Source organism: Mus pahari, chromosome 13 (genome assembly GCF_900095145.1).
Source record: "Mus pahari chromosome 13, PAHARI_EIJ_v1.1, whole genome shotgun sequence".
Classification (NCBI taxonomy): domain Eukaryota; kingdom Metazoa; phylum Chordata; class Mammalia; order Rodentia; family Muridae; genus Mus; species Mus pahari.
This window is the reverse complement of record NC_034602.1, coordinates 75,771,096-75,790,354: the sequence shown is the minus strand read 5'-3', so window position 1 is coordinate 75,790,354 and position 19,259 is coordinate 75,771,096. Positions and strand designations below refer to the sequence as shown.

The window sequence follows — 19,259 nt, the reverse complement described above, 5'->3', positions numbered from 1 at the left end:
TCCTTCAGCTGGTAATCTATTAAATGCTGTAATTCATTGCATTGGAACAGTGGCCCAGATGGCATTGTGTTGAGAGATTCATTGTGATCTGAAGCCCATCTGGTCACATTTGTGACATTAGATCATTTACCAAATAAAACCAAGAAGTAAAAATCCAGAATACCTCTCATTGTGAACCAGAAATTATATACTTTAGTAACCTTAGCATCATGCTGACCCTTTAAAGTTAAAAAGTCAGTTTGATTTTTGTAATATTTTTTCAAATATTGCAAAAGATATATTCAAATGCTACCAAATATGATATAAGCTAATAAAGAACTCCAGGGAGAAATAGTTTGCATATAAAAATATTTGTCATAGGACCCTACTTGTTTTTAATATGCATTTTTTTCTCTCAAAAGGCCAGGAATACTGGTTAGAAGAAAATGTGTCTGGAAACCATGGACAGTGGCCCTCATTACCGTGGCTGTTTTTCTGGCTTTGGCAGTGCTCATTGGTCTCCTTGTTTACTTTTTGGTGTATGGTGAGGCCCCACTTTATTATATTACTTGGGAAATTTGAACACTCCCTATATAAATTACATATATTTTGAGATCTTAGCCCTTTTTTCCAATTCCAAAATGAAATTTTTCTTTTGAATCAATTTGGGAAATAATAGTTCTCAATGCAAAAATTTTATTTCTACTAGTCAAACCTGATGCTGTTCATGTAATACCATCCTTTGAATAGCACAAGAAGCTCTCAAGATACAATATTTATGGTGCAATGATATATATACTCTAACAGCAAAACTTAATTGTAGAAAATTTACCTTTGCTATCAACTTATTGTATCATTACTTAATAGTTTAAATGTCTGAGTTGTCACTTACTATGAATTACCACCTATAATAGATAGTAATTGTGTCAGGATGCAGCATACAGCCCTGGAGGTTATGAAGATAGGCGATCTTAAAATGACCGGGTGGGAAGAGACTGGCTACCACTATTGGATATTTAATTTTCTGGAGTGTACTGAATATATGACTATCAGTTTCTTTACTGTTGCTGTAATAAAATGCTTTAGAAAACTGGACACTTTATTAATAAAAGAGGCTTGAGGTGTCTGACAGTGAGACAGGCTGGTTTCGGTGTTTGCAAGAGGCTCTATCACAACGTGGAAGATAGTCATAAGAGGGGAGCAGTGCTTGACAAGAGATCATATGGCAAGACGGCACCAAGAACCAGGAAAAGTCTGACTTCCATAAGAATTAACAGGATCCTGTGAGGACTAACCCACTCTGTAAAAGCAATATTAACCTCTGGGTGATCAGCCACAGTCAGCTCCTCCTCATTCCACCTGTTAGAGCTTCCACGGCATTCAGTACTGTCACATGGATGAGCAAGTTTCCAACATAGAAGTTAGCAGAGAAACAATAATGTATCCTCAATTTCTTTGGTTCAAAGGGATTAGTGGAAATTTTCCATCCGTTTTCTCCTTTCAGATGAGAAGAATCATTACTACCAGGCCTCCTTCTGTATTCCCAGCATTAAATATGGCTCAGATTTGTCCGAAGAGCAGTCAAAATTTCGGACTGACCTGAAACAAAAAATCAGCAATGAGGTAAATCTATGCCTTGCTACTAGCATCCTTGCTACCCTGGAAGTGTATAAGGTGGCAAGAAGTAGTAGGTGGCAGATGCTTGATATCAACTTCTGGCCTCAACCAAATTCATATCCACATGTACAGGTATCCACATGTATACATGTTCTTCTAAACATGTGAATACACATACGCAGCACAAGGCATGCAAAACAAAAGAAAACAGTATAGAGAAAATTATTAGTTTGTAAATAATACAGTGCAAGTCAGACTTAATTCCTGCTACAGACTTTCTTGACTAATTTAACAGTATTTTTTGTGGATAGAGTAAACATTTTCCTAAAAGTAAATATGAAGACCAGTAACTAAATTGGGCATTGTATATTTCCCATGAGTTTCAACAATACAGAATACTTATTATATAATATTTAAATGACAATAAGTGTTTGTACATGTACAAGGATGCACATGTAACCAAGGCATAACACATTCTTTAGATAACTTGAAGTGACTGTAATGCTTTAGTAGATTTTCTAAATATTTTATAAGTTCATATATATTAGACTTATACAAATAATACATGTACAAATAAAATGTTTTGCACCAAAAATTCCTTGTCAGTAAGTTAGAAAGAACCATGTGGCCATTTGATTTTGATCTAGTGACATATCATCACATGGCATTTCATTGAGGAGAATTTTATAAATTAACTGAGATGAAGAACAGCCTAGTCTCACACATGTCCTTTCACTCTTTGGTCATCCTACTGAGATCTGTACCCTGCTTGCTCAGACTCAGCTTGGTCAAGGTTAGCATAAGATGAACTTTTCTTTCTGACAAGCCAGTCCGATGAGTCAATAGTAATGAATGGGCTTGTAAGAGCCACCACCCTGTTGCCACTGCTCCTGCTTTAGTAAGAAGTAAGTTGTTCTAGAATCATTCACCATTGATGAAGTACTCCATATAAGAAAGACAAATGACACACTGTAGCAGTCATAGACGTATTTTATTCTAAGTAAATATTTTGTCCGTTTCTCTTGAGAAGTCATTAAGTTTGGAGAAGTGCCTAACTGTGTATGCATCCTTCTCACAACCTATTCTCAAAACTTCATATGAAACTGTTTCACGGAAACTTAAAACTTGATCTGTCCACTGCACTCAGAGACTGATATAACTGAGTTTCAAGATGTTGACTGCTGAGTGGATAATATGTCCATGTGTGGCAATCATACACAGACACTCACGGGTCCTCCAACTTCTGCGTTTGAAGTGCATGCCTTAGTTCAACTCTATGCTAATCACTTTTAAAGACATGAGAAGTTTTTCCAATTATAGGAATGATTATATGACAAGATTGTGTTCAAATAAGCTTCTCTGAGATAACTATAAACAACATTAAGGGTAATTTTTTTGTATTTTGTATCATTTGATGTGGGGTTGATGTAAGCATTTTGAAATGTATAAAATCAATATTCATCAACATTATCTTTATTTTTCAGATAGATGTGATATTTCAAAGATCCCGTTTAAAGCATCATTATGTCAAATCTCAAGTTGTCAACTTTCGGTAACCACAGTTAAATAACTCACATTGGGAAAAGGCCGATTTGTACTATCTAGTTGTCACCTATTTTCTCTGAAGCCAGAATCAAAAGACCTTACACGTGCCAGGGAACACAGCTACCACTGTATTCTCACGTTGCAATCACTCCTACACAGACTATAGTGAGAGGGTTTCTTGAACAACCTTTAATTATATTCTACTCATTCTCTTAAAAACCTCTGCATTTCTATTGATGATTTCATCAATCCTAATTACTTCTGTTGATTTTGCTTGGTTTATAGTAAATATCTGCTAGGAATATTTAAAACACAAGAATCTCTCTCCCTCTCCCTCTCTCTCTCTCTCTCTCTCTCTCTCTCTCTCTCTCTCTCTCTCTCTCTCTCTCTAATATATATATCATATATGATATATATATCATATACATATATATATAATGTAACTACATTGTTGGATTTACAATTTTCCAGTCTCCACACAATTATGATCAAGTTTTATAATCAGAGCAATCTAGGACTTAACATCTGTGTGACCTATAAATGGGAAACTCATGACATAAACTCTATGAACTATGTGTTTTATTTTCTTGAGGATACGTGTAATAGTAAAAACTAATAATGTGGTATTAATAGTAATCCTGGGCCATTGTCTTTTGTGCCTTTCTTTTCCAGGCCCAGTATTGATGGGGTGAAAGCAGACGTACTGATTAAATTTCAGATTCCCCGTAAGAATGTGGGTACTTTGAAAAGACAAGCTGATGACATTTTGCAAGAGAAGTTGCAATCCTCCCAGAGCAACTTGAAGAGAGATGTTTCACTACCTTATCTTAGAGGCAAGACCACTTTTTTTCCCTCTCAATAGTTACCACTTTTTAAACAATATTCTGTCTTTGGAGAAAGAATTTTTGGTTTCACTATAAAACAAAACTATTTTGTTTTATAATGCACGAATTGTCACTCAATTCACACCAACGATTAGCTTCCCTTGGTTGGCATGAAAACAATCATAAAAACTGTCTGATTACCCATTATGAAAATATTTTCCCTTATTAAATCAAACCTTAGCAACATCATTTCAATTAAGTAACAATGAGTGTGGCATTTAAAAACAGCCTTACCTCCATGATTGATCTTTCCTTTTACAACAGACTTTGCTTCCTTGGATACAGGAAATGTGCCTGCTTTCCCCAATACTGCCTGTGAACACAGAGCTCAGCACTGGGTAGGGAATGGGGGAGATTGTTTAGCTCTGTAAGCTAACTCTGTCCCTTAGAAGTGGACAAGATACAAAAGGGGTCTTTTAAAAGTCAATTTGCGATTCATCCTGTTCTCTTTAATATTCATTTTCTTTAAGATTCTGTTATGATGATTTTTAATTTTATCCCATTTGGGGTTTTCTCATCTTACTTGAGCCTATACAATTTGAACCTATACAAATTTGAACCCCTATCTTTACAAAACATGAGGAATTTTCAACCATTCTGTTTAGATGCTCTTTTTCAGACCCATAATTATTTTCCTCTCTTCTAAAAATTCACAAGTACCAGTGTTTTGTATAGTATCCCATACACACCAAAGGCTTTGCTCCTTCAGATTGTTTCACTCTGTTCTTCAAGCTGAATGCTTCTGCTCTTGTCCTCAAGTTCACTGATGTAGTTCCCACCATCTATCCGCACTAAGGACATCAGTAAGCCAGTTTGTCTGTTTCCACTGCTATTATTATTCTAATAGCTCGGCTATTTGTTTGCTCATTCCTATCATCTTCAGCGATGTTTTAAAACAATTATTTCTACTGTGTTGTAATATTTTCTATTTTTCCTTTATGACAAGAGAACTTGTCTTTGACTGTGGCAGCTCTTCAAAATCTACATCAGCTATTACTAGCATTATAGATCTTTCCAGAATAGCACTGGTTGATTGTGTCCTCATTCAAACTGTACATTTCCTATTTTGTTTTGTTTCATTTTGTAGGAAATTTTGAGTATTCTGAACACTATTTGCTAGGAGAATCTTGATCCTATTTTTTTTTTTTTTGTATGTGTGTTTTTAGCACACAGTCAACCTATTTAAGCTAGGAATCTAGATTTATTATCTACTGTGTTATTCAAAGGCAGTTCACTCTTTTAGATTCATGCAATGCCATTCTGTTTTTTTATATTAATTATTTTATTTATTTACATTCCAGACATTGCTCCCTCCTGTTCCACCCCGCCACATTTCTTCATCCCATTCCCCCTCCCCTTTACCTCTTAGTAGGTGATCTCCCATCCTCCCCCACAGCCCTCACCAAGCATCTTCCTTCCCTGAGGCATCAAGTCTCTAGAGGATTAGGTGTACCGAGGACAGACAGGGCAGTCCTCTTCTACATTTATGCCTGGGGCTTAAGACCATCCAGTATATGCTCTTTGGTTGGTGGCTTAGTCTCTGAGAGCTCCCAGGGTTCCAGGTTAGTTGAGACTATTGGTCTTACTGTGGGGTTGCCATCCCCTTCAGCTCCTTCAAGCCTTCCCCTAACTCTTCCACATAGGTCCCTGACCTCGGTCTAATGGTTAGCTGTGAGTATCTGCATCTGTGTCAGTCAGCTGCTGGTAGGACCTCTCAGAGGATAGCCACACTAGGATCCTGTCTTCAAGCACAGCATAGCATCAGTAGTAGTGTCAGGGTTTGGTGCCCTCCTGGTGATCACTGTTGTAGAATGTGCTTCTCTGGATTGCCCTGTATGGTATGGACTGCCCTGTACCTGAGTTTTCTTACTCTACTGAGTAGACACAGGTGTCTACAGATATATCCATGGTTGTTTTAGTTTGTCCACCAGTTCTAAGGCCACAACATGGGAACTGGGATGGATGGTCAGGGGTTTCCTACTGTTACTGCTTCTGAGAAAAGTACTTCCAGGCTTGGATTTTACACTAGATGTCTGGATAGATCTCTATTGTCCTTCCTATTCCCTGGTACCTTGTATAAAAACAAAACAGGCTTTTCCTGGGATTTGTTTTAAACTTGTTGAGGGTTATGTACTGACAGAACTTTCTGGTCCCTACTATGAAAACAAAGATTACGAAGCATAATCCTTCTTCAAATTCCGAAGTCATTCACTATTTTGTCGTTTTCTTTATAGCTTCCAGAGTTCTGTTACTGTAATAAATAATGTTAGTATCAGGTCTCTTATATAAAATCCCACAGTATGCCATACAATGTATGCCAATGTCCTCATGCATTTTGTGTATGTGTGTGTAGGGGTGGGTGGGGAATATTATGTATTTGTAATCAAACCTAAGACCTTGAACATACTAGGTTAACTACTGACCAATTTCCCCAATCCCTTTCATGAACTGTAAATAATCTGCAGAATACTTGTAATACCTAATATAGAATAAATTATATGTAAGTATGTGGTATACAATCTTGTTTAGGGAATATGATGGGAAAATACATAGTATCAGGTTTGGTGTTTACAAATATTTCTGAATGGGAGTTAGTTGAACCCACAGGTACAGAATCCAAAAATACACTGTGGACTGCAGCTCATTACAGAATCCAAAAATACAAATGTGGACTGCAGCTCATTGCACTTATATTATATGAAAGAGTCAGCCAGTCTTGGCCCAGACCTGAAGCAGTACAACATTTTTATTAGGCAAGAAGATCACATCTATTCAGTCATGCCCTATCTGAAGCCATCTAGGAGAGACAAAAACATAACAGATGGCTTTTTGCAGGCGGCCCATCATTTGGCATGGCTACAATGGCTAAACTAAAATTGCAAGGCTTTTAGAATTCATCTCAGAACTGATTCTTGTTATATGTCTTTCCTGTTATTATTAAATAGCATGATGATCCCTGGGAATTAGCCCACCATATTGGGCAGATTTTCTGCAGATCAATGAAGATACACTCTCTTGTAATAATGCTATATAGATGAATAGATGATTTCTTAATTCCTAATAATGATTCTATAGAATTCTTACATTTATACCAGTAATTATTGAGACTTTTATAGGAAAGTTGCAATTAGAGCTCTATAAACCATGTGTCATGAGCTAACTGCACTAGGACAGAAAGCAGGTTTTGAAATGAATTTATGATCAGGGAAAACATTCTTTTAAGGCTAGTTGTAAAACCATTATCTGATAACTAAAGGTCATAAACCGGATATGGACAATTTATTTCAGGTGTAAGGGCAAAAGATAAAATATTGTCTGGTCTATCTACAGAAAACTTAGTGAGACACAAGGCAGATGATTTGCCTCTTGGCAAAACCATGCTAAGGAGATCTATAAGGAATGTTGATTATTGACAGAATCTAATCCTAAAGATTTTCTATAATGAACATTTTAATGGTGGTTCCAACTCAATGTCCCTTGCTTATGCTATTGTTTCTGAATTGGGCTTCCTAATTAGTATAGTTTTTCCCAATCTGAGAATGCCATGTCATGTAGGCATTGTATTTTAAGTGATAGCAGTTATGCTATTGAGCACTGACCTTGATTTTCTTGTTTCTCCAGAAATGAATGCTGCACAAGCAGAGCACATTCTAAACAGCGGTGAGTCCAGGAGTCACTGATGTGTTATTAAATCAAAAAATCAAACTCACAACTCTCTGGCCTTTCCTTATAATGGTGTATCCCATTTCTCAAATACCTATAATATTCCTCAATATGGCTAACTTTTAATCAATGAAAAAATGACTAATAGAAATGTTTTTATGGATTCTATAATATTTTCTCTTTCAGTAGTAAGATTCACTGATGACCTTTTAAAAACCACTTCCTTTGCTCGCAGACAACTATTGGACTGAGCACAGGGACCCCAATGGGGGAGTTAGGGGAAGGACTGAAGGGGCATTTTCTGGCATCAGTATAAGGGGAGGCCCTTGGTCCTGTGAAGACTTGATGCCCCAATGTTGAGGAATGCTAGGGCAGTGAGGCTGGAGTGAGTGGATGGGTGGGGAAACACCCTCATAGAAGCAGGGTAAAGGGGAGATGGGATAGGGCAGTTGCAGAGGGGAAACCAGGAAAGGGGACAACATTTGCAATATAGACAAATAAAGCATGTAATTAAAAAATGATAATCTAGTAAATGTAGGTTACTATGGTGCTTGGGAGGAGAGTTACATACTAATTAATAGAATCATCCTTAATTTTGTGAACTGGACAATTAACAAAAAATGAGATTAAATCCTGTGACTAGAGTATTTGGTTATCTATTTATGTGTGTTTTCAGTAATAAAAAGTAATAGTATAGAAAAAAAAGCCACTTCCTTGAATTTTTCCCATTTAGTTTTATTTGATTATTTTTGTTAAAATAAAAAAATTTTACATAGATTTAAATGAAATTACTAACTATAAAACTGAAAATAATATTTATTTAGTGGATTTTACAATATCACATATGAAATTTGTCTGCAATAAATGTTAATTTTCCATACAGTAACCTGTTACATATAACAGGACTCAGAAAATGTAAAAAACTAATTTCAAGGAATGTAAAAAAAATAATAAAATTACTAATTAAAAATAAAAAACTAATTTCAAAGAAAAATGCTTTTAGGCAGTTTTAAAGCACAAAGAAGGTGATAACTAACTTCTAATTATTAATGATTTAATTACAAGTATATACATCCTCAATCAACTTTAATACCCATCATCCTCATAACATTTGTCTTTATTGTCAATGAGTACTTTAAAGGCAAGCTGCATCCATACATTTTTTCACATTTAACTATTTGCCAAAGATATCCAAACATGTTTACAACTCTCTGCAAACAGCTGTGTTATTTTCTTCTGTCTGGCAGACTGCGGCTCCGGGATGGAGTACCCACCCATAGCAAGAATCGCTGATGGCAAACCTGCAGACAAAGCTGCTTGGCCTTGGCAAAGCAGCCTGCAGGTGGAAGGCAACCACCTCTGTGGTGCTTCTCTCATTGGATCCCAGTGGCTCGTGACCTCCGCTCACTGCTTTGACAAGTGAGTCCTCAGGATACACCCTCAGGTTCCCCAGTGAGTTCTTAAGATACACCCTAGGGATCTCCAGTGAGCCCTCAGGATACACTCTAGGGGGTCCCCAGTGAGTTCTTTGGGTACACCCTCGGGCTCCCCAGCATCACTGCCTTTCACATTCACATCCAATCATTCTTTCCTCCTCTTCTCTCTTTCCATGAGCATCGCAGCCCCTTGTTGACAGGAGTAGAAAAGATCAGTTCCCGAAGAACAGTGCAAAGAATAGATTGCTTTCAACTCTGACTGAAAGTATCTTTTGCAGTAAACTCAATTTTAGTCAGAAACAAGTCAACACTGAAAAATCTAGTATGCACACCAATTTTCCTAAAATACATTTAAGTTTTCTTTTAGTGTCATAAATTATATCCCAATCTGTAAGTCAAATCTGATATTCTAGTTGTTTTTATTTGCTGGATGATTGTTAAAGATTTAATGTACAGCACTGTTAGAGGAAAAATATGTAGATATGATGACTCTAGTGATACTAAAATAAAATGGGGAAATATTCTGAGTAAAATGCTCAGTGGAAAAGAATCATTCAAAAAAACACATAAAATATGACAACAAATTTATCTTTCTTTTCCTTTGTCTCTGTGTCTTGTGTTTTTTCTGTCTTCCTTTTTTTGTATCTGTGAATAAAAAACATAACTGTGCATAGTTATGGGTATGTATGAATATCTGGAGAAATATATGAGATAACTATATCTAGTATTTTTATTTTCTTCAAATGATATATTGTTTTCAATAATAAAATAGAAGCAATTGCTTCCTTTAAAACTGCATATTCATCCTCAAAGAGCAGAACTAAGCCTACTTTGAAATGGAATATTGCTTATCAGCTAGAAAACAAATCATCAGTATGGGAAAGCCTAAAAACAAGATGCTGTTAAAGGCAGTTCAAGTATGACCTTAAAAAAATTGCTCACACAGAATCCTGGGCAACTATAGACCAGAAATGAACCTACTGTGCTCCTTTTACTTTTTCATCAGTTACAAAAACCCCAAACTGTGGACAGTAAGTTTTGGACGAACCCTTAGCAGTCCACTGACAACACGGAAGGTGGAGTCCATCATCGTTCACGAGAACTACGCCTCCCACAAGCACGATGACGACATAGCTGTGGTCAAGCTCTCCAGCCCTGTGCTGTTTTCTGAAAATTTGCGCAGAGTCTGTCTCCCTGAAGCAACTTTTCAAGTCTTGCCGAAGAGTAAAGTGTTTGTCACCGGATGGGGAGCACTGAAAGCGAATGGTGAGTATCTCAAGGACAACAAGGACTCCAACAGTGCAAACCCGTGTTGCTCTTGCATGGACATATCCGAACACAAAATTAGAAAGTACAGATCAGGATAATCCCATGACAATCATGGCAAAATTTAAAAAAGAAACTATGAAAACTTCAGCTATAAGTAGTATTCAGACACTTACATTTGATATAGTGATTATATAAGATGTAGTACTTATATTTATTGTCTTATAGACTAGTTTTTATTTTCGTACTCTTTAGGGCATTCTTTTCAAACCGTATCAGACCATATTCTTTCACTTCGCTGCCTTTCAGGCCCCATCTTTCATATGTAGAGTCATTGGGTCTGTCTGACTCATAGTTTGCAAACACTAGTAATGATGAGCTTCTGGGCAGTCAAACTGCGAAACAGAACCAGCTTCAGCCACGGAATCTGAACAGCTGATCCCGCCTGACATTAAATAGTAAAGGGGACCTTCTGATCGCTGCATCCCTGAAGCTGCTGTTGAGCGGGTGGCAATATAAAGTTGAGGCATATGACATTTCCATGCACTAAATGATACCCAATAAACAGCACGTCAGGGTGTGAAATGTGGAACTGAGTCTTGGGTTCCTATACTGCTGCTCTTCTCTTCTCTTCTCTTCTCCTCTCCTCTCCTCTCCTCTCTTCTCTTCTCTTCTCTTCTCTTCTCTTCTCTTCTCTTCTCTTCTCTTCTCTTCTCTTCTCTTCTCTTCTCTTCTCTTCTCTTCTCGTCTTTCTTTTCTTTTCCTCCTTCCTTCTTCCTCTTCTTCTCTTTCTCCTCCTTCTCCTCTTCCTCCTCCTTCTTCTCATTCTTCTTCCACGTGTTCTCCTTCCTTTCCTCCTCCTCCTCCTCCTCCTCCTCCTCCTCCTCTTCCTCCTCTACCCCTTCTTCTTCTTTTGTTGTTGTTTTATTTGGCTACAGTTTCTTTCTACATTGTGAACTGAGATTAGGATTGCCCAGATCTTTTTATTCTTTCTTTGCAATCAGAAAATACTTCTGATACCTAAAATGGAAACTTCCTTTTCTCTGTAACATTTCTTTCTTGAATAGTCAATATTATAAAATAGCTTAGTGTACTTTCAAACACTTGAATCATGCTTTATAGTTGAAAATTAAAAAAAAAAAAAAAACAAACTTGAAAACACTTGCAATTATCGCTAGCATTTTAGTTCAATTGGGAGACTGGTGAGATTGACCAGTGAGTCTTACCCCCAAACCTGGAAAACTGATTTTGAGCCCCAGGACCTACATGGTAAGAGAGAACATTTTCCTGGAAGTTGTTCTCTGACTTCCACACACCGGTACAGTTGTTTGTGCACTGACACAACCCCTCCACACATACCTCCACCCCACACAGAAGTAAATAAATGCATTTCTATTTAAATAAATTATAATCAGTGAACCTGCAACTGGTACAGCATGAGAATACGTAAAACTTTTGCACGCAAGACCAACTGTAGTGAACATTGTTGAATTATCAACACGAACAATGTTAAGATTGCATTAAAGTCTGTCTAAAGAACAGGGAGGAATCAGATTCTCTTGCTGGAAGCATTTCAGGGAGAACAAAAGCTGGAGAAAAACGTCCAGTGATCTTCCACACTCCATACTGTGACCCGGGAGGTCAGTGAGTAAAGGACAATATTTCAGAGACTACAGAGAAGCTCCGCCTTTCCAGCAAGTCAACCTCAGTGACTGAACCCATCAGTTTCCAGCCAGAAAATTGGATTCCTTTACCTAAGCCTTAAAACAAACAAACAAATGAAAAGAAAACTAGATTTTTATCTCTTTCAACATCTTCACTGTCCCCTGTTAACACTGACATGAGCGCTAAGCTCGCGAGTATTTGAAACGCACAACCCTAACTGGTCCAGTGTACTCGAATAACTATACATACTGCGACTTATGTGTGAGGTGAGGCACTAACTCAAATGGTTTTTACCATTTTAGCATTAACTTCTCCATTGTACACATAAGTAAAGTTACTCTCAGTGACTTTCCCCAAGTCCCTGAGTTCTTAATTATGATAATATTTCTTGAACGTTTATCTGCTGTCTATAAAATCAGAGAATCCAAACCCACAGTCTTGCCTCATTACTTATATTAGCGCTGAGATAAATCCATCCTTTCAATTGTTTTGAACCTGTTTATGAAAAGAAGCAGAATTTTATATGAATGACATGAGTAATGAAAGCTGTTAAAGGGAAACATGAAAACACAATGATTTAAAGTAGTTTGTCATTCAAGCAAGTGACTTTATTGCACTACAATCAATGCAAGCAAATCAACCCATGTGGCTAGTCATGAAAATATGAAGGGGCGTTATCTTCCTATTTGTACATTTTGAACAGCAAACCACACTGCTTTCATTGTAAACAATATCCTTTTCATAAAGCAGCGGGATCCCCTACAATGAAATTTGATTCTTGGTAATGCTCTTTTTTTTTTTTCTAAATGATTTCTAATTTTGAAACATCTGTGTTCTCTGTAAAGTGATGTAGGATACTGGGTAGATTCCAGGAGGTGAGAAATACCTTGTGTCTAAACTGGCATTGTTTATGTGACTATTTAGCTATGTGATCAATGCAAGACTTTTAACCAGGTGAAAATCAGTTTCCTCAACTAAAAATCCAGAATACTCATATCTATATCTTTGGTAGTTTTTTCCCAGGGATCAGATAGATGATAGTAATAAGTGTAGCCAATATGGTATCTACACATAGCTGTCACCCCGAAGTGTAACTCATCCTGAACACCATCATCCAGTTCTAAATTCTGCAACTTTAAGGTCAATGTTTAAGCCTAGATCTCCTCAACTCCTCATGTTTAAGCTACTCATCTATTTATTGTTTCCTTCTCTAGGTCCCTTTCCCAATTCTCTGCAAGAAGTTGAAATAGAGATCATAAGTAATGACGTATGTAATCAAATTAATGTATATGGTGGCGCTATATCCTCAGGAATGATATGTGCTGGATTCTTGACAGGAAAACTAGATGCCTGTGAGGTAAGTATATTTCTAATTCACAAAAATAACTCTCTTGATAAGGATGTAACCATTGATCACAGAGTAATGTCATTTAACACAATTCCATGAAATTAACTTGGGTAGGAAAGAGGACCTATGAGGATGGATTGAAGAACAAGCCATATAATGAACACCTCATGAAAGACCATATTGAACAGAACTGTCTCAGCAAGGTTTTCATTGAAGAAAAGAACTCTTAGTGGAGACCAGAAATTCGTATAACTAGTAAAAGACAAGTATGAAGCCACAGAATAAAGGCTCAGCCACAACTGAACTTTGAATATCTCATTCATATTAATTTCAAGCCACAATGGGGCAAGATCTACTGGAATTTGACCTTAAGTAGCTTATTCCAATTATTATTTAGAAATCTATATTAGTTAGAAAAATAATAATCTTCACTCATTCCTATGAATGTAGTACATTGCAGATCAGTTTTCAAATTACATCAATAGCATTTTTTCATACTTACAACACATTAATTTTAAGCATTAAGCGTTTAAACACAGTATCAGTTCTAACATATTGTTATTTGGAGGACTGAAAATAACTAAGAATTTAAAGATGTGACCTATAGCATTTGTGAGTGGGCACAAGAATAACACTATTCCCTGAGAAATTAATATTGGCATTTGTTGTAAGCAAAGCAGTCACCATTGATCTGACATTGACTATCATGTGATGGTAATAAACATTCATTCTCTTATTTATTCAGCTTTTCTTGAACCAAAATTTGTTATGCACATTACTGAGGGAAACTAGCATTAAAAAATTGCAGTGATTTGACATTTCATTAGGGCACAAGTTACTGAAACAAAAGAAGAAATTCAGGATTTAGCTCCACACTCTAGAATACAATGTATCCTTCCATTCTCTCTCTGAGAAGGAGAAGCTAGGTGTGTATCCAACAGACAGAATCATAAGACTTAGAGAATAAACATGATCTACATAGGAGCTGACCTTTGTGACCCACTGGCTCACACTCCCTTACTGCCTTTTACCATTTGTACAGTAGGAGTGTGAGGATCTCAATTATAATGGAGGCCTGAGGGAAGGGGGCTAAGGAGGACCATCTTCAGTGGATGGGGATGCTCAGCAGATGCTGGAAGAGACTAAAAAGAATAGGAAGAATGGTGGAAAGGAAAAAACCTTTTGAGTGGCTTCAGAAGTCTATGCCTCTTCCAAACTATCATTTCCCTCATTCCAAGAAACTGAAGTAAACTATCTCAGTGTACGTTTTTGCAAAGCATAGTCATTACTCAGATATAAATTTTATATCTTTTGTTGAATTCTTAGGCTAAAGATCACTGATGTGATGATCAGTACCTACCCTCATGATGTAGGTGCTTTAAATGTGTTTGTTGGGAATTCCACCTTAACCTTTCAGTAAAAGGTGCTACACATTTGATAGAACATTCCAGAATACTCTTCTACTGATTAGTTAATGTGGAACAAGGTGAGAATCTAATGTAAAGCAAAGCATCATTTCTAGCTAATGGAGCTAACATGTTAATTCCAGGTATGAATTTATCAGACAGTCAGGAGCCAGTAAGCTCTTTTTTCCTGACACTTTTTTGTTTATTGAATTGACGACATGTTTGCACTTTTTTCTAGGGTGATTCTGGAGGGCCGCTGGTTATTTCAGATAACAGAAATAAGTGGTATCTTCTTGGAATTGTTAGTTGGGGAATAGACTGTGGAAAAGAAAACAAGCCTGGAATTTACACCAGAGTGACTCATTATCGGGACTGGATTAAATCTAAAACTAGCATCTGATGCCACAGCCACCCCTTTATCCATGTGGAGTGTCACACATGGCCTCTGGCAAACCATATTCCATGCTCATCACCATGTGCATTGCCATTTAGTTCAAGATGCAAATGAGTATGGTACAATGACCTTCAGAAGGGGACAGGCTTCCTTTTATATCATTGGAAGGGTTCCATTGACTATGCACAAAAACATGCCATCTGCTTCACAAAGATCTACCATTCTGCAAAGTGTCTGATTACCTCCATGCTCACCTCTGTTCTCCTACCTCAGGTTTGTTTTTTCTTTTTTCTTTTTTCTTTTCTTTTTTTACCTTATACTTATCTGGAAGTTGAATATATACTAACTGTCCAGCCACCCTCTGCTTTTCTCAAGAGATGAATTCCTTCTATGATTCCTTCACCGTTTTTGCCTTCATCAAAATCCTCACTAGCAGTTTGTTGGTCTGCTGATTGGACAGGCCCTGTTAGCTAGTCTAAGTCAATGGTGACATAATGATGAAGGAAACACTGGATCTGAGGCTAGGACTTGGGAGATGGTGATAAACAGGTCCGTTCCTTTTCATCTTCAGATATGCTTTTAACCTTTCCCTGAAACCTTGTATTTATATTTGTGCATATTTTCTTTTCTTTAGACAATTTAGCTGATGTGTATTTTGAAGCTGTTCACCTGCCATGTATTTTTAATAACATGAGATGAATTATAGATTATTTTTTGTATAAATACTTTTCCATACTTCAAAATTAAAAGTGCTTTTTCTTGTCCCTTTTAATAATGAAATGTAAATGAGCAAGAATCTAAAAAGGTTACTTTCAGCTCCATCTCCAAGATGAGGGATGTTTCAACGGTTGTATAAATGTATTTTTCAATTGTGTGTTATTTTGCCTTCATTCATTTTATTTAAACAGCTTTATTTTCAACCAGGTTTAGAATAATTAAGTAGTTATAGGATAGGGAGTCAGTGTAAATGAATTCTAAGAGAATATAAACATCAGACATGTGAAGCAAAACTATCAGTAGACATTCATAAAATTCTTGAAACAAGATGTCAGTAAAGATATTGTTGTGAAATATTTGAATTTACCGTTAAATAGCAAGTATATTCTGCAATAGAATATTTATATAAGTCATTCGAATAATATGGAAAGCATCTTTAGACTATCTTAGCCTGAATGATAAAATTGCATTTTCATATCTATTCAGTGCACATTTTGTAGTATCTCACGTGAATACAGAATAGTATCAAACCAAACTCAGACTTGCTCTGTACATCCTAAGCTTTCTCCTCCTTTTATCATTGATGAGTTATCTGCTGCCTTTTTTATTTTGGTTTTGTATTAAGTAACAGTCTTACACTGTACACATTGAAACACATTTATGATAATAAACCAAATTCGTTCTCTCTGAATTGTCACTGGGAGTGATTCCTCCGTGCCTGTGTTGCTGAACTTTGTCACAGCGGCTACCCTGTTTGGGAAGGGAAGGAGATCCTCAGGAGCACTTGGCAACATTCCTCCTTACTTCCACACAGAAGCTTCCTGTACGACACAGCCCCCCCCCCCCCACCCCCCCCACACCCCCACACACCCCCCACACACACACACTCTTCAGCCAAGTGGTAACAATCGAAACTGACTCCAGATGTTGCAACACGTTTCCAGGGGAGTAAGACAACCTTCAGTGGAGAACAACTACAATGAGGTCCTTAGTGAAAATGTCACTGCAAAAGTTCATGCACTCTCCTCCATTCTTGTCCCTGCATTTCTTGTAGGCAGGACAAATTTTAGGTCCAAGGTTTTGTGTAGAGTATGGTGTCCTTATCTCTCCCCTGGGAGTCCTGCTTGGCTGCAGGAGGTGGCACTTCAGACTATGTCCCCCATTGCTAGGAGTCTCAGCTAGATTCACACCCATGGATTCTCTGGAGTCTCCCCATCCCAGATGTCCAGCTAGTCCCAGAGATGCCCAACCCCCCTTCTCCAGTCTGACTTACTCTCCCTGCCCCCTCCCTAGAACTGATCCCTCTCTCCCTGCCCCCTTACTCTTCCCATCCAGTTCCTTCCCTCCATTCACCCCCAACTATGTTATTCTATTATTTCCCTTCCTGAGTGAGATTCAAGCATCCTCCCTTGGGCCCTCTTTGTTATTTAGTTTCTTTTGGGTCTGTGGACTGTTGCATGGGCATCCTGTACTTTAATATCCATTTATGAGTACAAGTGGCCGACCAATGACTCACTCAGCTTGAATCCCATTCCATGGTGAAGAACCAATCCCTGACACTATTAATAAACTATGTTATGGTTGCAGACAGGAGTCTACCATAACTGTCTTCTGAGAGGCTCCACATAGCAGCTGACTGAGACAGATGAGGTACCAAGAGTCAAATATTAGATGGCGCCTGGGGAGTCTTGCAGATTTAGGGCAAAGATTGAGATACTTGGACAGAACAGGGACACCACAAGAAGACCAACAGAGTCAACTAACCTGGATCCTGGGGGGTTCTCACAGATTGAACCACCAACCCTCAGGCTGGACCCAGGCCCTCTGCACATATGTAACAAAAGTTCAGCTTGGTCTTCATGTGGGTCTCCCAACAACTGCAGCAGGGACTGTCTGACTCTCTTGCCTTTCTCTGGATCCTGTTTCCCAAGCTGGGCTGCCTTGTGTGGCCTCAGTGGGAGAGGATGTGCCTAGTCCTGCAGGGACTTGATGTGTCAGGGTGGGGTGATATCTAGGACGGGGTAGGGAAGGGGGGCTCCTACTTCTCAGAGGAGAAGGGGAGGAGGAGAGGTTATAAGGGTGGAGACTGGGAGGGGGCTGTGATTGGGATGTACAATGAATAAATAATTAATGAAAAGGTCATGCACTTAGGATCTGCTCACCAGCATTTGAAGATATTTTCATTATCTTACTTTTAATAATGCCAGTGCATTTAAATTCTAGTAGTGTCTATGACCATAGCACATCTACATAATTCTAGTCAAATGCTTAGAAACTGAACTTGTTTTGAGGAAATTGGGCCAATATCTATTTTCAAACAATCTGCAGACAGACAGAAGTCAGAGAGGTACTGATACAGATGTAGCAGAATCACTTTCGGGTTCCTAAGTCATGAGCAGCTTCTGAAAGTGTGGTTATGAATCAAATACATGCATATCACTTAAGTGACACTTATGGATTCAGCTGAGGCAGAATGGCTCAGTCTGGCCCCAAATGACACTGCAGAGTAGTAAAACTTACAAAGCATCATGAAAGCCTAAAGGATATTTTGTGCAATATGGTAGCCACTATCCAGATTTAAGTTAATTTTTAAAATTTAAGTTTTATTTCCTTGTTTGGACTAATCATATAGTAAGAAAAAAAACTAGCCACGTGTGACCGGTGGCTACCATTCTGGCCACATAAATACAGAACATCTTTGCCATCACAGAAAAGTCTAACGGATACGGCTAACATCTACTATCCTAGGAAGCACCTACATGACCGCTTAGTCCTTCATTTAACACATTCCTTGAAACTATATATAGAAGCTCCCATAAATAAAAATGTCAGAGCTGTGTTAAAGATTCTACAAGTCTAATTAATTTATAATAAAGTCTGTGAGTTAGGAGAGTTAGAATGTTGCAGGTCCAAAGACTAATTTTCTGGGTTTATCTTTAGTCACCTTAGGAGCCATTGCTCAATTGTGTGTATGAACTAGCATCCTTGGGATTATAAGGTAAATTCCTTTAGAATGTGCTACTGTTAGATTCCCTGGACCCAAGTGCTAAGAGCGTCATCGATAGCATCTGCAGCCTACAGCAGAGTCTTCCATGTCTGTTTTAACCAGCTGCCTAACAGTCCATCAAAATAATTGAAGGGCCTTCATTTGTACCTTTCTTTTGTTTTGGAACTATAAAAGTTTAACAAACCTGCTACCCTACTGGAACATAGCTTTCAGTAAAACTTGAATTTATATGCCCAGGTCATAGTCACCCATATTTTGTTCAGAATACACTATATCTTGTTCACTTTGAGAGAGAGCTACGTGCTTGCGACAGTGACCACCATGTGTTGGAT

The 19,259-nt window shown here is 37.7% G+C and overlaps 1 protein-coding gene across 1 annotated transcript; it reads left to right on the top strand.

The window, feature by feature from the left end:
* Window positions 1–399: 399 nt before the first annotated feature.
* On the top strand, window positions 400–15,209 carry LOC110331039 (transmembrane protease serine 11G; the record flags this gene model as incomplete). Its single annotated transcript, XM_021211366.1, has 9 exons — window positions 400–523; window positions 1,484–1,602; window positions 3,081–3,148; window positions 3,814–3,974; window positions 7,647–7,685; window positions 8,936–9,107; window positions 10,131–10,390; window positions 13,270–13,412; window positions 15,048–15,209. Coding segments are annotated over 9 exons (1,248 nt in total), but the record flags the coding sequence as incomplete, so codon positions are not given.
* Between the last annotated feature and the right edge of the window lie 4,050 nt (window positions 15,210–19,259).